Source organism: Caretta caretta, chromosome 1 (genome assembly GCF_965140235.1).
Source record: "Caretta caretta isolate rCarCar2 chromosome 1, rCarCar1.hap1, whole genome shotgun sequence".
NCBI classification, from domain to species: domain Eukaryota; kingdom Metazoa; phylum Chordata; order Testudines; family Cheloniidae; genus Caretta; species Caretta caretta.
In genome coordinates, this window is record NC_134206.1 from 38,381,393 (window position 1) to 38,401,445 (window position 20,053).

Consider the following 20,053-nt stretch of genomic DNA (forward strand, 5'->3'; position numbering starts at 1 on the left):
ACAAGTAAGGCGGAGCCAAGTTGTTGGCCCTTTGCCAAGAAACTGTCTGACTCTGGGACTTCTGTGTGCAGCATGCCATTCATCTTAAGGCCAGGCACCTCCCGGGGACCAGGAATGTATTGGTAGATCGCCTCGGCAGAACCTTCTTGTCGTGCCACGAATGGTCACTCCGTCCCGAGGCGATCAGTGTGATCCCCCAAAGATGGGGAAGTCCCCAGGTTGTATTTGTTTGCGACTCATCAGAATAGGAAATGCCACACGTTTTGGCGGTTTGACAGAGGCTCCCTGTCACACCCCCTTATTCACATGGTTGGGGGCTCTGATGTATGCTTTCCCACTGGTGACGATAATCCAGAGTCCTCAAGAAGATGAAATAGGACAAAGTGAAGGTAATCCTAATAGCCCCGGCTTGGTCTTGCCAACACTGGTTTGGCACGCTGCTGGACTTCTAGGTGGCAGCCCTGCTGCAGCTCCCTCTCTCGCCAGATCTGCTGTCCCAGAACCACAGCAGTCTTCTGCACCTGAATCTGGCGGCACTGCACCTGACGGCTTGGCAGCTGCATGCTTAAATGCGGAAGAGCAGGAGTGCTCGGTCTGTGTCCAGCAGGTCCGGTTGGGCAGCAGGAAGCCCTCTACCAGGGAAACCTGCCTGGCCAAATGGAAATGGTTCATGTGCTGGGCATCAGATCAGGGTATTAGGCCTAAACAGGCCTCACTGCAGTCAACCCTTGACTACCTTCTATATCTTAAGTTCCAGGGCTTGTCCCTTTCATCAGTTAAGGTCCGTTTGGCCGCTATATCAGCCTTTCATCCTGCAGTCCAGGGCAAGTTGGTCTTTGTTCACGACATGATGGTCTGGTTCTTGAAGGGTCTGGAGCGACTCTATCCTCATGTCCATGACTCTGTCCCTCCTTGGGACCTGAATCTAGTGCTGGCACAGCTCATGGGGCCCCATTTGAGCCATTGGCTTCCTGTTGCCGCCTTCTACTCTCCTGGAAGGTGGTATTCCTGGTGGCAATAACATCTGCCCGTAGGGTCTCTGAGATTAGGGCACTTACCTTGGAGCTACCCTATACAGTGTTTTTCAAGGCCAAGGTCCAGCTGCGACTGCACCCCACTTTCCTGCCCGAGGTGGTTTCGCAATTTCACATGAGCCAGGACATATTCTTGCCTGTCTTCTTCCCGAAGCCTCATAAATCTGAGGAGGAGAGTAGATGACACTCTCTGAACATCAGGACAGTGCTAGCCTTTTACATTGAAAGGACCAAGCTGTTCCATAAGTCAACGCAGCTGTTCATCACGGTGGCAGACAGGATGAAAGGCTGTCTGGTGTCCACTCAGAGAATTTCATCCTGGATCACCACCTGCATCTCTTTCGCTATGATCAGGCGAAAGTGCCTCTGGTGATCGTAACCGCTCATTTGACTAGGGTGCAAGTCTCCTCGGCGGCCTTCCTGTCTCAAGTGCCAATTGACGATATCTTCAGGGCCGCTACCTGGTCGTCCGTTCACACGTTCACGTCTCACTGCGTGCTTACCCAGCAAGTCCAAGACGACGCTGCCTTCGAAGAGCAGTGTTGCAACTCACATGACCTTGAACTCTGAGCCCACCTCCAGGAATGCTTCTTGTGAGTCACCTAGAATGGAATTGACATGAGCAAGCACTCGAAGAAGAAAAACGGTTGCCTACCTTGCATAACTGTTGTTCTTTGAGATTTGTTGCTCCTATCTGTTCCATTACCCACCCTCCTACCTCTCTGTCGGAGTTGCTCCCAAGAAGGAACAGACGGCGCCTAATATACCAACGCATGAGCACGGCATTCCAGAGGGTACCACAACTGACCCTATGGATACCGCTAATGCAAAAATCTCCAAGGACTGTGCACGTGGGCATTTACACACCTAGAATGGAATGGATATGAGCAACACATCTTGAAGAACAACAGTTACAAAAGGTAGGTAACAGTTTTTTATTTCACCTGGCCTGTCTCCTTCCTTTGTCCCAATTAGTATTTGAGCATCTCATGGTTTCACATTAAAGTGAAGGAAATGGTGGGAGATCTGTCGTGACCAAAGAACCCAACATCTTGTTTCTCACAATGAGGAGACACTACTGGGTTTGGCCTCCCTGCATCTTTCACAGAGGGAGATCAACAGAAGACTTTGCATGTGGAGAGTCAGACTTAGCTTTCAGATCCCACATAAATTTTTCCAAAGATGGGAACTACATTCAAGCTATTACTGTATATTCAAACACAATAGTATATTTGAAGGTCAGTATAGTACATGTACATGTGGATTGTTCAGGGAATTGAGACTGCTTGCAGAGCAAAGGATGTGAGGTCCTTATGAAGAGAAGCCTGGGAAATGTGAAAAATACTGTTTCTTAAAATTGATGTAAATGTAATTTCCATTTAATCATATTAGCAATCTATTTTCTTGAAAACAATTTTTTTCTAACAAAATGACTAAAAATGTCTATAGCATATTTGTCTTATTAGGCAGAGAGTAAAAAGCAGATGTCCAAACAGATTTCAAAGGAAAGCGTTAAAAGCATGGATTAATGAACAGTTTATTTTGAAGAGCTATTCATTTTTAATTAATGTAAACCCTATAAAACGTTAAAATGCCTATTTTTGTTTGTCGTGTATAAATATAGTGTTGTTTACCCCATCACATAATACAAGACCCAGGGGTTTCCCAATGAAATTAATAGGTAACAAGTTTAAAACAGACATAAGGAAGTACATACTTCAGACAGTGTACAGTCAACCTGTGGAACTCATTGCCAGGGGATGTTGTGAAGATCAAAGGTATAACTGGGTTAAAAAAAGATGTAGGTAAGTTCACAGAGGATAGTTCATCAATGGCTATTAACCAAGATGGTCAGGGATGCAACCACATGCTCTGGGTGTCCATAAACCTCTGCCTACCGGAAGGTGGGAGTCAACAACGGGAAGGATCACTCAATAATGTGTTCATTCCCTCTGAAACATCTGGCATTGGTTGCTGTTGAAAGACAGAATACTGGGCCCCATGGACAATTGGTCTCACCCAGTATGACAATTCTTATGTTCTTAATATATAATCCTCTGCAAATAGCTTTTTTGTTTAGTCTAGCAAAAATAATTAGTATTTGGCTACTTATTTGATTAGTAATGAAATACATTTTAGCATTGGATGCAGGAAAATGGCTCTAAACATTTTTATTGTCTTGTATAATCCAGTTAGTTCAGGAGTGGCCACCAGCACAAAAATCCAGTGTGGACAGTGAAGAGAAGGAAGATGATTCTGGTGGCATCAACCTAGATAAAGCAAAGGAAAGATTACAGGAAGAGGACAAATTTGACAAAGAAGCATACAGGAAGAAAATTAAAGAAAAACATAGGGTAAGTCAAGTCCTTCACCAATCATTGAAATAGAAACAAATGCTGTTAAATGTTTGAGTGACTCCTTGAGAAAATATTTAAATGTTCTGCAATATATTGAAAAGTAAATTTAACATAATTATTAAATTCTGGAATTGTTCTCATCACTGCATAAGACATAGGGAAAAAAAAGAACTGCCTACTTTAGTGTTCTGTAAAGATATTTATAGTCTGAATAGATTGGCAATACAAAGCACTGGAAGATGCCAGGGGTTGATTCTAACTTTTGATGATTTTTAGAAGTAAAAGGCTGCTGACAGCAATCCAGTGACAGCATTTTTACTGTCCGGGGGTTAGTATAGGAAATTAATTTTAAGGAGAGGTTTTTAAAAAAGTAAGGGAGGTTACGTGGCACACGCACTTTAACAAATGCCCAGCCCCTTAGAAAGAGAGACCAATCCATAGCACTTCTGAACTGTGGCCATATCTATACTACAAACTTTGATTGGGGAAGTTAAGTTTGTATATCGCTCGGGCACGTGCATATGTGGCTGCTTGTGCTTCAAAAAAGAACTAGATAAGTTCATGGAGGATCCATCAATAGCTATTAGCCAGGGTGGGCAAGGATGGTGTCCCTGGCCTCTGTTTGCCAGAAGCTGGGAATGGGCGACAGGGGATGGATCACTTAATTACCTGTTCTGTTCATTCCCTCTGGGGCACCTGACATTGATCGCTGTTGGAAGACAGGATACTGGGCTAGATCATCTGACTCAGTATGGCCGTTCTTATGCTGTGTCAGAGTGCTTGTTTTGATGCAAAGTGCAGTGCATCAGGGATATGTATCTCAGTGTGTCATGCACCATCATGTGGCACAATGCCTTTTGGGAAATTTTCGCAATGTGTTCTGGGAGAGAAATGACTTGATATGGACTCAAGAAGCAATTCCACCGGTCAGTGCGTGTATCGTAACGCAGGGTTGGGGTGACAAGCAGTGGCTACAAAACTTTCGGATGCGAACGGCCGTGTTCCTGGATCTGTGTGCTGAGCTTGCCCCAGTGCAGGAACAGCAGAATGAGAGCTGCATTGGAAGCTTGCATCGCTGGATTGCTCTGTCTGTGGGAAATCAGTTTGGAGCTGGAAAATGCATAGTGCGGTTTGTTGTCATGCAAGTGTATAGGGCCCTTAATCATCTCCTGCTACGCAGGTCTGTGACTCTCAGCAATGTGCAGGATACAGTGGATGGATTTTCTGCAGTGAGGTTCCTGAACTGAGATGGGGCGGTAGATGGCCATTGGCCACTATCTTCGAAAACTTGTAGCAATCGGGGGAGGTCCTGGATGATCGGAAAAAGGCAAATATAGTGCTCATCTTTAAAAAGGGGAAGAAGGAGAATCCAGGGAACTACAGATGGGTCAGCCTCACCGTAGTCCCCAGAAATATCATGGAGCAGGTCCTCAAGCAATCCATTTTGAAGCACTTGGAGGAGAGGAAGGTGGTCAGAAACAGTCAACATGAATTCACCAAGGACAAGTCATGCCTGACAAACCTGATTACCTTCTGTGATGAGATAACTGGCTCTGTGAATATGGGGAAACCAGTGGACATGATATTCCTTGACTTTAGCAAGCTTTTGATACCGTCTCCCACAGTATTCTTATCAGCAAGTTAAAGTAGTATGGATTGGATGAATGGACTATAAGGTGGATAGAAAGCTGGCGAGATCGTCGGGCTCAAATGGTAGTGATCAACAACTCAATGTCTAGTTGGCAGCCGGTATCAAGTGGAGTGCCACAGGGGTCAGTCCTGGGGCCAGTTTTGTTCAACATCTTCATTAACGATCTGGATCATGGGATGGATTGCACCCTCAGCAAGTTTGCAGATGACACTAAGCTAGGTAGATACGCTGGAGGGTTCCAAAGAGATGGAGCTAGGCTGTTCTCAGTGGTGGCAGATGACAGAACAAGAAGCAATGGTCTCAAGTTGCAGTGGGGGAGGTCTAGGTTGGATATTAGGAAAAACTGTTTCACTAGAAGGGTGGTGAAGCACTGGAATGGGTTACCCAGGAAGGTGGTACAATCTCCATCCTTAGAGATTTTTAAGGTCCAGCTTGACAAATCCTTGGCTGGGCTGATTTGGAGTTTGGTCCTGCTTTGAGCAGGGTGTTGGACTAGATGACCTCTTGAGGTCTCTTCCACTCCTGATATTATATGATTAAAGGTTGCCAAAGCCCTGGAATGTGCTTTTGTTAGATTGAAAGGGACACTGGTGGTGTGTGCTCACCAGACTGGATCTTGGTGAGCAAAATATCCCAATGGTTATAGCTGCATAATATCTGTGAGGCAAAAGAGAAAAAGCTGGTGCTGGATGGAGGGAAGAAGTAGAGCAGCTTTCTGCTGAATTTGAACAGCCAGAAACAAGGGCTATTACAAGAGACAATTTGGAGCTATGCAGGTGAGGGAGACTTTGAAGGAGCACTTTAACGGTCAGCCACAAGAATGTTCTCTGTTGGAGTATAAAAACGAACAGCAAGCAGAATACAAATGACTGGGTATTTTCCTGAACCTGTGAATTAAATGATGGTTGCTGTATGTCTACAAGTACTGTGTGCTTTCACTTCAGCTATGCATTCTGCAATATTAGTTGTGAACGAATAAAGATCATTTGATTCTTCAAAAATAGAACTTTGAGTGGGAAAAACAATGCGCAAAATAAAATTCAAAATAGTATGATTATTTTTGCTTAAATTAAGAGGCGCCAACTTTCCTTGGTGCTGGTGGGTGCTCACGCCCCACTGGCCCCGCCCCATCTCCGCCCCCTCCCTGCCCCTATTGGACCCCTCCCCAAATCCTCGCCCTGGCCCCGCCTCTTCCCCGAGTGCTCTGCGTTCCCCCGCGCCCCCTCCCTCCCAGCACTTGCCGTGTGAAACAGCTGTTTCATGGCACAAGCGCTGGGAGGGAGAGGGGAGAAGCAGGACGTGGCAGTGCGCTCGGGGAGGAGGCGGAGGTGAACTGGGGTGAGGGTCAGGGAGCTGGCGGTAGGTGCAGAGCACCCACCAATTTTTCCCTGTGGGTGCTCCAGTCCCAGGGCACCCACGGAGTTGGTGCCTCTGAGTGGAACTTTAAAATTGAAAAGGGAGTAAACATTTCTGTCCATTTGCACAAATGCAATCTGTTGTGGCTACACGTACAGCAACTGTGGTCCTCACAGGTCACTGTATGTGAAGCTGTTTCCCTTGCTGTCCCCCAGCATGGCATTGTAGGGGTAAGGATGCAGCCCATGATGCCACATGGTGTGTTTTGGGATGTAGGGAGCAGTGACCATGGAATTCTGCAAGGACTGCAAAGGGTGAAGGATTTGAGATTTTGGGACCTCTGGATCATGCAGGGTCTGCAGCATTTGAGTTTGTGGTCTGGGAAGACCCATTATGTCTGGTAGATCTCCTTCTTGGATCTTTTTCTTGTCCTCTTTCCTTCTCTCTGCTGTCAGTCATATTGGCCCTCCATGCCCTTTGTTCACAGTCGGATGCAGCGCAGGCTTGCGGGATCTGGCTGAGTAAGTCCACCTTTTACTCCTCTTTAACAATGTCAGGCATTCTGACAGTATGGAGGCAACATCTCAAGGCTGCCACATCAGAAGCTGCTGATAAAAACAGACAGATGTGCCACTGGATTTACAGTAACAACGGAAAGGGAAAGATAAATTTCAAACTCCCTTCCCTTATTCTCATAAACACTTTTAATAAGATATGCTTATTGACACTGCTGTTTTGGAGCACCTTGGCACAGCACTGCTTTCCAGCCTCAGCCATGCTGAGTATGGCCCACCGGGGCTAGGAACAGAAGACTGTTCTGTTGCATGAAGCAATATAATTTTGGTCTGAATTCCATGGGAACGAATATAGGGCAGTGGCACTAAATATTGGCACTATTTTCCACTTTGGTGGTTTTAGATATCTCATTCCTGATGGTTACAAAGGCACGGAGAACACAGCTGCTGCTGGCATCCCCAAGCTGCCTGGGTCCATATGTTGCTAGCCTGTTTACTGCAATAGCACCAGCTGAACTCATTCAGAGTGGCATGGGAAAGTGCCCTATTGTGCAGGAAGAAATAAGACCGCCTTCCATACAAACCTTTGTGAGAGGATTGCAGAGTATCTCCGTGAAGGTTTCATTGATTGTAATTTGTCAGGAAGGATACAAGGGACATAAACAAAGGGCTCCAAATGCTGTGCCCCTTCCTCCCCCCGCCTAACCAAACAGGGGAATGAAAAGCACATGCCAATTTTGCCTTTGTATCTCTACCTCTTCTTGTATGAGTAAAACAATGAAAAGTCGATAACTGTGTCTTGTTAACTTGAGGACGGGCTGGGTGTCCTCTTTAAACATTGTAAAGAGAAATATACGCACACACTAATCAGAGTTACCTTCCCCTTTGTCAGGCTCATCTGCACTCATCTGGAGAGACTGGCTAGACTGTGGTGGAGTATGACAGGTTCTGACTCACAACCTGGCTGGAGTCCCCCACCCTGTCTACTCCTTCCTCCTCCTTGGTGTTCATGGCATGGGTCTCTGTCTTTGTCTCCTCTGAGGTATCCACAGTGGTCTGGGGGGTGCTGGGAATCACTGCCAAGTATGGCATGCAACTCATTATAAAAGCAGGAGGTCTGCAGGGCAACCCCAGATCTATTTTTGGCCTCCCTGGCGAAGTTCCTGCGCTTTCACATGGCGCTGCTGCTGATCTCTGTCATACCCCTTTGCCTGCATCCCCTGTGCAATCTGCTTGTAGATGTCCACATTTCTATGGCTGGTCCATAGCTGTGCTTGCATAGCCGCCTCTCCCCACATTCCCAGGAGATTCAATATCTCAGGTCTACTCCGGGCAGGAGCACATCTTATGCCTAGAGTCGCATGGCTGGCTGGGCAGTTGCACACAACATGAGTGAGCTGCTAGGTGTGCTTGCCAAGGAACGTAGTCTGAAAAAAGCATTTCAAAAACACACAAAGGGGTTTAAAGATGTTGGTGGCTTCTGGTCTCTGTGACCTCTGAGCAGTGGAGTTTAAAATTGTGACCAAAATGGCAGGCAATGGGGCATTGTGGGACAGCTGATGGAAGACTGTTGGGTCAACACAGATCACATCGCAATGTTACATTTTCACTAAGAGAAAAGTGCTAATTTTTGCATAGATGTCATTGGGATCATCCAAAATTTTACATGAATTATTAAAGTAAGACCTTTATAATGTGCTTCATTCTGCTGTTTGAAAACTTTAATGTTTGTATTTAGATTCCTCTTTGGCATTTAAAAACCTTAAATTGCAGACCATACATTTGCAAACGATTTCTGGACCATTCATTTGTCATAGAACGAAGTAGAAGGTTTGAGAGCGTGGCAGTTAAGAATGCTGAGTGTTGCTTGTGAAATGAACTTAACACCCCATCAGGAAGAGTTTGGATTTCTTCACTCAAGCTCTTGGCACACAGTAGCCCCTTAACATCATGTGATTAACATACCTTCATGATAAGCTATTGTGTACAGAATTTATTGTAATTCTGGAGTGTACAGTATTCAAATTGTATCATAAAATACTGACATAAAACTTCATTTTAAAAGCATTGTTTAAAACAGTATTGATCTTCAGAAAGTTAACTATATATAAATTTCCCCACTGATGATGATACGCTAATGCTGGGATATGGGAAACGTTTATATTTGAACAAAACACTATGGGATAAGTTTTCAAAAGTTCCAAATGTTGGTGTTAAACTCCCATTGAAAGTCAGTGGGAGTTAGGTGCTTAATTTGAAAATCGACCACTGTAACCCCATAAACAGTAATCTGAGCTCAGTGAAAAACCACTTAAGAAGCTTTCCAAAGAGTAGGAGATTTAGAGTAGCTGCAAAGAATGGCAGGATTCATCTCTCATCCATGCTGTAGGTGCAACAAGGTTTGATTCTGAAGGAAGCGGAGCTATAATATTTCAAGAGCACAGCATAATGAATCAATAGGAAGAGTTGGTTGGAAAGTTATAAAACTATCCGCTGGTTTACTGACAAATTCATAAACTTTGAGAGTGAAGTTTTTGTACTTCTGTTATTGGAATCCAATGATTAAATATTTTATCAATCAGTTCTTCATAGAATCACAGCAAATTAGGATTGGAAAAGACCTCAGGAGGTCATCTAGTCCAACACTCTGCTCAAAGCAGGACCAATTCCAACTAAATCATTCCAGCCAGGGCTTTGTCAAGCTGGGCCTTAAAAACCTCTAAAGATGGAGATTTCACCACCTCCGTGGGTAACCCGTTCCAGTGCTTCACCAGTGCTAGTGAAATAGTTTTTCCTAATATCCAGCCTAGACCTCCCCTTCTGCAACTTGAGACCATTGTGTCTTCTGTCATCTGCCACCACTGAGAACAGCCGAGCTCCATCCTCTTTGGAACCCTCCTTCAGATAATTGAAGGCTGCTATCAAATCCCCCCTACTCTTCTCTTCTGAAGACTAAATAAGCCCAGTTCCCTCAGCCTCTCCTCGTAAGTCATGTGCCCCAACCCCCTAATCATTTTCGTTGCCCTCCACTGGACTCTCTCCAATTTGTCCACATCCTTTCTGTAGTGGGGGGCCCAAAACTGGACGCAATATTCCAGATGTGGCCTCACCAGTGCCGAATAGAGGGAAATAATCACTTCCCTCGATCTGCTGGCAATGCTCCTACTAATGCAGCCCAATATGCCATTAGCCTTCTTGGCAACAAGAGCACACTGTTGACTCATATCCAGCTTCTCGTCCACTGTAATCCCCAGGTTTTTTTTTTTGCAGAACTGCCGCTTAGCCAGTCAGTCCCCAGCCTGTAGCAGTGCATGGGATTCTTCCTTCCTAAGTGCAGGATTCTGCACTTGTCTTTGTTGAACCTCATCAGATTTCTTTTAGCCTAATGCTCCAATTTGTCTAGGTCTCTCTGGACCCTATCCCTACCCTCCAACATATCTACCTCTCCCCCTGGGTTAGTGTCATCTGTGAACTTCCTGAGGGTGTAATCCATCCCATCTTCCAGATCGTTAATGAAGATGTTGAACAAAACTGGCCCCAGGACCGACCCCTGGGGCACTCTGATACCAGCTGCCAACTAGACATCGAGCTGTTGATCACTACCCATTGATCCCAACAATCTAGCCAGCTTTCTATCCACCTTATAATCCATTCATCCAGTTAACTTGCTGGCAAGAATACTGCGGGAGAACGTATCAAAAGCTTTGCTAAAGGCAAGATATATCGCGTCCACTGCTTTTCCCCATATCCCCAGAGCCAGTTATTTCATCATAGAAGGCAAGCAGGTTGGTCAGGCATGACTTGCCCTTAGTGAATTCATGTTGACTTTTCCTGATAACCTTCCTCTCCTCCAAGTGCTTCAAAATGGATTCCTTGAGGACCAGCTCCATGATTTTTCCGGGACTGAGGTGAGGCTGTAGTTCCTTGGATTTTCCTTCTTCCTTTTGTAAAGATGGGCACTATATTTGCCTTTTTCCAATTGTCTGGGACCTCCCCGATTACTATGAGTTGTCAAAGATAATGGCCAATGGCTCTGCGATCACATCAGCCAACTTCCTCAGCACTCTCGGATGCGTTAGATCTGGCCCCATGAACTTGTGCATGTCCAGCTTTTGTAAATAGTCCTTAACTTTTTCTATCACCACTGAAGGCTGCTCACCTCCTCCCCCTACTGTGCTGCCCAGTGCAGTAGTCTGGGAGCTGACCTTGTCTGTGAAGACAGAGGCAAAAAAAGCATTGAGTACTTCAGTTTTTTCCACATCATATGTCACTAAGTTGCCTCCCCCATTCAGTAAGGGTCCCACACTTTCCCTGATCACCTTCTTGTTGCTAACATACCTTCTTGTTACCCTTCACATCCCTTGCTAGCTGCAACTCCAGTTGTGCTTTGGCCTTCCTGATTACACCATTGCATGCTCAAGCAATATTTTTATACTTCTCCCTAGTCATCTGCCCAAGTTTCTACTTCTTGTAAGTTTCTTTTTTGTATTTAAGCTCACTAAAGATTTCTCTGTTAAGCCAAGCTGGTCTCTGTTGTGGTTCAAATGCAAGACAAACAAAGCTTTTAGCAAGCAAGCGGGAAGGTCTGCCGTGTCGGCTTTCCACCCTCTCTTTTATTCTTTCTCCACTCACGCGCATTACATACTCCAACCCCAAAAGGAAACAACAAAAGGAATAATATGACTTTGATTAATATTCTTATTTACCAGCTTCTATCTACTACATTCCTTGCTCTCAGGCCTTGAGCCCCTTCCAAGGAAGCTTCCCACGGTTCATATCCTCTGGGCGACTTCCCATGGTCCATGTCCTTGGAAGGAGCAGTGTGTGCACACAGCACTCAGGGTGTGCCCTGAATGTTTTCAGGTGCATGAACCCTTCAGGTCTCCTGCCATATTTGCTATTCTTTCTGCACATCGGGATGGTTTGTCACTGTAACCTCAATACGGCTTCTTTAAAATACAGCCAGCCCTCCTGGACTCCTTTCTCCCTCATATTAGCCTCATATTAGCAGGATCCCCTGACTCCCAGGAGATCCTGCCCATCAGTTCTATGAGGGAGTCAGTCTGCTTTTCTGAAGTCCAGGGTCTGTATTCTGCTGCTCTTCTTTCTTCCTTTTGTGTGGATCCTGAACTCGACCATCTCATGTTCACTGCTGCCCAGGTTGCCACCTACTTTACTTCCCCTACCAATTCTTCCCTGTTTGTGAGTAGCAGGTCAAGAGGAGCACAGCCCCTAGTTGGTACCTCCAGCACTTGCACATCAGTATGCTTTCACTTCTATAATGCAAAAGAGAGCAAGTGATATTAATCTAGCATGTATTTGCATTTTTAAAATTACTTCATCTGAGTTATTTTGAAGAACGATTTTTAAAATAAGCAGTGAGGGCAAAGAAATGAACAGAACACATTAAAACATAAACATTGATTTTTTGTTATAGGAAAAACATAGTTTATTATAACCTAAATGATTGGAGGCTGGGTGATTTTTGTTTTGTGCAATATACCTAATTATTTTATAAAATGAGAATAATTGGAATGAGTACTGAATAGTTTTGACAAAAATAAATATTTAAATAGCTGCCAGCTGAGAGTCAATGACATCTCTTACAATTTGTTAGAGGTTTCTTTTACCATCTTACCTCTTTGGAAACAGCTTTTGAATTTTGTTTACGTATTGATGTTTAAAATTTAAGATGAAAATATTTCATTTGATTACATATTTGTTGTATATTATGGAACTATTGAATTTCTTGTAAATTCTTTTAGTATCCTTATTTTTTCGCTCCTCCAAATTGAAGTGATGAAATTTAAGAGAAAACTGCAGCAAAATGTAAAGTAGGCCCTGAGTTTAAGACTCACTTTTACTGACTGTGGTTTATATTCTCATGAACCTCACCATTCTTATTGAACAAAGCCATGAACCCCAATTCTAGGAGGCAGTTAAGTATGAGCTGCCCACTCATTTTACAAATATGTTAGCAGAGAGGCTACATAAAATTATACTGCCTTTCAGATTGAATGTTTGTTGTCTTCTCTAACCACTAAACCATATTCTTTTCCTAGTGCCAGGGGTAGAACACAGGACTCCTGATTGACAGTACCTGTATGCTACTGCTATTTAGCAAACACATCCACTGGGAAAGGGTGTGTCAGGTACGTCTCTAATGACTGAACTAGATAGAGGCTAGCAATTATTCCTATATCTCAAGGGACATTGATATGAAAATGCAGAGTTCAGACTCTTCTGGTTACTGTCATGAGGAGATGTTATTTTGAAAGTTTGTTTTTAAAAACAACTAATTATTTGATTCACACTTTGGGCAAACATTCTATAGCTCACATTTGTAATTTAAGCTATCTATAAACTGTAGCAAGGTACACTCAAAAACAGGAGTTTCACACTTTAGTCATTTGTAAGGCTAGGGGTTTGTAATGGAGGTCGTGGAAGTCACGGAATGCGTGACTTCCAAAGACCTCCAAGACTTCAGCCCCGACTGCTGGTACCCCAGCAGCTCTCCAGCCACCGGTGTGGGCAGCGGGGGAACCCCTGCAGCGCCGCGGCCAGCGGGGGGATCCCAGCAGCTCCCCTGCTGCGGTGGGTCAGGGGACCCCTGCAGCTCCCCACTGTGCCAGTGGCAGGAGGATTCCCAAAGCTCCTGGCCGCTGGGGAGGGGATAGGGGCCCCCTACAGCTCCCTTCTGGTGCTGGGGCTAGGGGGACCCTGGAGCTCTGAGCCGCCATGGGTGGTGGGGGCCCCAGAGCTCCCAGCCACCCTGCAGCTGCCCAGTCCCTTCCCATTTTATCATGGATATTTGTAGTAAAAATCAGGGACAGGTCACGGGCTTCTGTGAATTTTTCTTTATTGCCCATGACCTGTCTGTGACTTTTACTAAAAATATCCATGACAAAATCTTAGCCTTAATCATTTGTTATCTCCTCCCTCCCTCCCTCCCTCCCCAATCCTGGGGTTCTACACCAAGGTACTTCAGCCCTGTGTAAAAACTGGGAAATAAGCACGGAAAGTTTGTTGTGTGGCAGATTAGTTTGCCTCAAAACCCCCACCCTCTAACTCCAAACCTGAAAAGCATGGATATAACATTGCCTTCAGCACTGTTCATCACACACTTCAGCACCTACATAGAGCTTTCACTTCCCTGCTGAAAAGCAGTGTGTACCCCAACTTCTTCAAACTCTGTCTGGTGGAAAACCTCAATGATAACCTCAGCAAAGTTAAAGCAGAATAACTGTGCGGTCAGTCAGATATGCTGATCTGTTAATGCAGTTGTGTCTGAGGTCGCATTATGAAAAGCATTATGGAATGTTAGAGTGTGTTATTGACAGTGTTGTGATATGAAAGTGGCTAGGGATTCAGGAGGCTTTTGCCATGACTTATTTCCATGATTTTCAGGTTCTGAAGTGGTGACTGTATCCTGATGTAACTTGAACTGTCTCTGAGTAAAGTTTTTGTGTTTAAAAATTTACTATAATCTAGGGAATACTCCTTTTCTCCCACATCCCACATTTTGCCTGAAGTCCAAAGCTGGGCTTTTGGGGGCTATGTTAACTTAGGGGCTGTTGGAAAAACAATAAGGAACATTAAATATGAAATACAAATGATGACCCCTCCACATCTACATGTTTATGCATGGTTCTGTATTTGTCTAGGATAGATAAATAGAGAACCAAGCTAGACCTAATTACTGGATGCAGCATAGTCTAGTGGCTATAGCACCATCCTGGAAGCCAGGAATTTCTGAATACTAACACTGGCTCTGAGACTGATGTGCTGTGTGCTACTAGGCAGGTCAATTACATTCTGTGCCCAAATTTCCATGTCTGTAAAATTGGGGTAATGATACTTTTGATAATTAATGGAGATGATGTCCAGATTGTTCAGTGTTTCTGTAGAGCTTTGAAAATGTAAAGGGGCTTTATAAGTTCCAAGTATTTACTGTTTCATTGATTGGGGTGGGAAGAAACCATATTTTAAATCGGGTAGTCCCCAGTTCTGGAAGGTACTTAACCATGTGCCTAATTTTCAAGAATTGACTTCTATGGGACTATTGATGTGCTTAAAAGTTACACAGGTGTTAAGTCCATTTCTGAATGTGAGCCTTAATAACTAAGAGTTTAGTCCTGTGCGGATTGAAGTCAACTTAAAAATATCTATTGACTTCACTCATGTGGGATCAGGCCGTAACCAAGCATCCATATTAACCAGCTGGCTACAAAATCTACAAGCCTATTTGTAGGTATCCTAATGCTTCTAAAATATATTGGGTATTCAGACTTCGTCTTGGTTTAGGTGTGTGCTGCAGAGACAAATAGTTTAGGAACTCTGGGATGCACCTTGACAGAAGGGTAATTCATAGGGGTTGACTATTAAAGCCAGTGAATAAAATTAAATTAAATGTATCAAACATGACTAAGTTGAAGGTTTATAAAAAATGTATTTAGCAGCACATATATAATGCAACGCTTTAGTTATTGGGAGGGAGGTGAAAAATAAAATGTGTATTAAAAAAAGTCATCTTTGTATAATAACTTTGACCATGAAGCTCACTTTTCGTATCACATTTAGGGACATATCAACTGATGTTGAAATCCTACAAATCCAATGTGTCATTAGGACAGTTTTAAGTCTCCTCCCATTTTCTATTTCTAAGCTAATAAGAAGAAAAGGATGGGAATTTTGTGTTGAAAAATGAGTTTATTTTTCTAGACACTATTTGCAAAACATACATAGAGAGAATTTATGCATATTTGAGCACATATACATATTATCACTGAAGTGATGAGGACAGCGAACCACTTTACTGCCAGTTTTCTTGTAGTGGTGGTGGTAGGTTCATTTCCACTAATAACTCTGTGCATAACTGAATAGATTTATCCTTCTGCCCAAGACCATACCAGTAACTTCTCACTTAACATTGTAGTTATGTTTCTGAAAAATGCAACTTTAAGTGAAACGATGTTAAACGAATCCAGTTTTCCCATAAGATTTAAAGTAAATGCGGGGGGGTTGTTTTGGGGCAGACAAAAGGCATTATGTACTGTACTGTGGTTGGGAAGTGCCCCTGGTTTACTCCACACAGGCACAACCCACTGCAGGAAAGGGCGCTAGGAAGCACCTTCGCAGCAGCAGTGGCAGCTTACCTGGAGAAGAACAGGCACTGACTTTTCCAGGAATGCTCCAGGCCCGCCTCTTCCCGTCCCCACTCCACCTCCTCTCCGGAGCACGCCACATCCCCGCTCCTTCCCTCCCTCCAAGAAAGTCCTAAGCGCAGCCAAACAGCTGTTTGGCAGTGAGGGAAGCGCTGGGAGGGAGGGGAGGAGGCGGAGAAGAGGAACTTGTGCAATGCTCCCTTGTAAATTCGCTGCTCTTCCACAAAATCTTACAAGCAGTGGACAGAGCAGGCAGCCAAACGACATTATAAGGGAGCATTGCACAACTTTAAACGAGCATGTTCCCTAATTGAGCAGCGCCGTAACTTTTAAACAGCATTAAGCGGGAGGACGTTAAGTGAGGAGTTACTGTGCTTTGCTCTTAGTAATCTTGTGTGATAAATATATACTCTGTTGATCTTTCTGCTCTGTGCAATATTTAGCAGAAAACTTATACAAAAGGCAAAATCTAAACAAATGGTGCTGGTGTTAATTTGTATTTGTGATTTATTGAAAGTATTTATTACCTCTGTAGAAGACAGAAAGTCTAAGAATGAAATATAGAGCATGATCACCAGGGAAACATAACACTGACTAAGGGGAGTACCATATTACAATTTCAGAGCTGCTCTTGAAAAATTTTCTGAGTGATGTAACATACTTTCCTGATATTGCAGAAGCATGAGATTAATCATGGGGGAAAGATAAATATTGTGGGATGAAGATGAGGTTCAAAGGATAATATAAGTTTTAGAGGATAAAATAACATTGCCTTTGTATATTAGTTAAAATCACCGTATGCATATTGTCACTGAAATTGTCTAAGATAGCTCCTACTAAATGACTTCTTAGTGAGGGGGTCAAGCCAATAAAGAATCAATCATGTTTTTTAACAATACAGAGCAGAGTTGCAAGTAATAACTCTCTTGGAAAACATATGATTCATCCTAAAGTACTGTACCGATGTTAACTGTGGAAGAATGGATGCTGCTGTTTTTTTGGAAGACTTTCAGTAAGATGCAATTTGTTGCTATGCCTCCAGCTTGGGTACAATATAAAAGAACTATGGGATGATTAAAATGAGACCAATATTGTGCGGAATGTTTTGGAAGAATTACTTGTATGGCAATCACCTAAATAAAAAATATACAGCAGTATTTGGGAAATATGGACTAATTTACTCTTTTTAAGGCTGCTAGACCCAAAGTAAAGACCACATAAAAATGCAAATAAACCAAAAAACTTCAAAATGTCTTTGGTGTCCTGCAAATGACGTGCATTGAACCCAGGACATGCAACAAAGGATGGAAAGATTGAATATACTGTTTGTATTTTAGAGAGCAGATGGGAGATTAAATTTTATTTTGAACAAGTGTGATTACTGTAATTTTGTTCACAAAACATGAACAAAAGTATGTAACAAATAATAAAATTAGAGAGGACAATGTCCAGAGAGAGTACCCAGACTCTTTTTGGAGGGCTTCATTGTGCAGTCTTTAATCAGATAAAACTCCATTTGAAATTGCAGTCCTATTGTATCTAGGCATTCATTGGCTCACCTGTGCTGTTTAATGCTTGCCGAAATTGTATATTCTTGTCCTTTTTTAAAATAGTTTTTTCGCTACCACAAATCAATCAACATCTCTGCACTTTTCAGTACTTTTCTTCCCTCACTGACATCCCTCCCTTCTGTTGATTTCAGAGTTCCTCTTCTCTCCTTCAGCCTTTTCATTATTATTTATTTATTTATTTATTATTTTTGCTTCCTCTCCCACCATTTGTCTTTTCTGCCAGTCTCCAACCATGGCTGCTGTCTCATTTGCTCCTGTGTAGCTAAGCACCTTTGTAGAAAATGCAAACAGCCTTCTCTGCAATTTTTTTCTTCTTTTCCTTCAGTTCAGCCGCCTTCCTTGCTAAAACAGTTCGGTTTCTCATCCTTTCCGGACTTTTGTATCTTTGATTCCTAGTGGCTTTTCTCTATCTTTGACAATGTGGCCCTCCCACTTCTTCCCACTCTATGCAGGATCTTGCCAGGTTTTTTCCCCCCCAGGAGGAAATTGAGGCTGTCTGTCGCAAGTATTTAGTTGCTCTCTACCACTTCGATATCTCCTACAACTAGTTTTTAAACCCATCACTTATGGCTCTGTAATTTCTTCTCCCTTACAGTAGTACACCTCTGACACCTGTCTTTGTGTCCCACCGCCAGTTATAACGCAACCCCGCAAAGTGAACCCTGCCTTCTCCATTGATGTTAATGATTCCACTTTCTTCCCTGTCACCTAGTGTTAGTGTTGACTTCTCTCCCCCCTAATATGGCTGTTACTAAATCCTATCAATTCTTCCTCTTGACATCTCTTTACAAGAAGATGACCTAACAGTTGTAATCCTTCCCTGTGCGTTGGTCTCCTCCTGCCTTGATTACCACTTTTCCGTCTCTGGCCTTTCAACTCCGTTTATCCAAAATGCTGTAGCTAAAATATTCCTCTTTAAATCTGTTCACCGCCTTCCCCCTCACCATCTGCATCAAGTTTAACTTTCTCCTCATCGCTTTCATGGAGCTCCACAGAACTTCCCTGACCACATCTTGGCTCCTATTTCCTCCTACTCCCCCTCTTGCTTCCTTTGCTCTAGGTGTTTCCTTCTCAAGTTTTTCCTTGTGTGCCTTCTTCCATGTTGTCCCTGACACTTGGCACAGTTTTCCTCTTTTTGTGCTCCTAGAAACTTCTATTACTCCTTTCAGCTCTCTCCTCAGAATGCATTGCTTGCATTTCAACCTTCTTAAAAAAAAAAAAAAAGGCCACTGCAAAATTCATATGCCACTTCCCATTCATACTTGCACACCGTGTAATGTGTCTCATCTGAACTGTTTGTTGGGATCAAAGCTGTCTACACTTGAGCAGCATCAACCTGCGTACATCAACTGTGGCTCAATGCCTCTCGGGGAGCTGACGTTACTATGTCAGCATAACAGCGCACTTAAAGTTGTCTCCCACGAATGTAAGTGTAGATACTTGCACAACAAGGTTGTCACAAGTTGGCTTACATCAACTTAACTTTATTGTGTAGACCATGCCACAGAGCAGGGGAAACTCCCTCCTTGCTTAATTTTCCAAGACTGGGGTTTTCTTTTCAGTGTTTTTCCATTACCGTTAATAGTCCACCACTGTCTTTCTCTGGGTTATACAGTGCTAGGCGCTTTGATTTGGTTTTGTGTACACAATTACCCAGGAAGTGCTCCTCCCTGTCTGATTGCTTCTCCACATGGCTGTAGTTGTAGCCTAGGGCTGATGTACACTGAAAAGTTATATCGGCATAGTTGTCTTTCAGGGGTGTGAAAAATCCACAGCCCTCAGACATAATTAAGCCATCCTAACCCCCAGGGTAGACAGCGCTAGGTCAATGGAAGAATTCATTCATCAGCCTAGCTACTGCCTCTTGGGGAGGTGGATTACCTACAGCGACAGGAGAACCCTTCCCGTCCCTGCAGGGGGGGACTTATTTCAATATAGCTACTCCACACCCTGAGAGATGTAGCTGTGGCAACCTAGAACTTCTGGTACAGACCAGCACTAGGTCAACAGAAGAATTCTTCCGTCAACCTAGTTACTGCCTCTCTGGGAGGTAGATTACCTACACCAATAGGAGAACCCTACCCCTCATCGTAAGTAGTGTTTACACTGAAGTGCATTTTAAGTGTAGACATACCCTAATTACTATTACTGTGTTCTATACATATATACTTACATATATTTATATGCACGTATATATACATATATTCATAGTTATAACCTATATATGTATATCCTAATGACCATAAAGTTCAGAACATTACAGGCTTTCATAAAAGGCCTTACTTGATATATATTTATACACAATGACATTGTATACAACCAGTTGATTCAACTGCTTACTCTTTGTAGTTTTGGCCCCCCTGTTGTCCCTTGCGGGTGTCTGGACCCTGATTGTCACACCGACT

The 20,053-nt window shown here is 43.5% G+C and overlaps 1 protein-coding gene across 3 annotated transcripts in view; it reads left to right on the forward strand.

Annotated features, from left to right (window-relative positions):
• Positions 1-20,053, forward strand: part of DDX10 (DEAD-box helicase 10) — a 377,623-nt gene that overhangs the window by 251,890 nt on the left and 105,680 nt on the right. For all 3 annotated transcript variants that reach the window (XM_048844745.2, XM_048844755.2, XM_048844735.2), the window contains one exon: positions 3,227-3,388. In XM_048844745.2, coding sequence (XP_048700702.1) covers positions 3,227-3,388 — 162 coding nt within the window. The remainder of the gene's footprint in view (positions 1-3,226; positions 3,389-20,053) is intronic.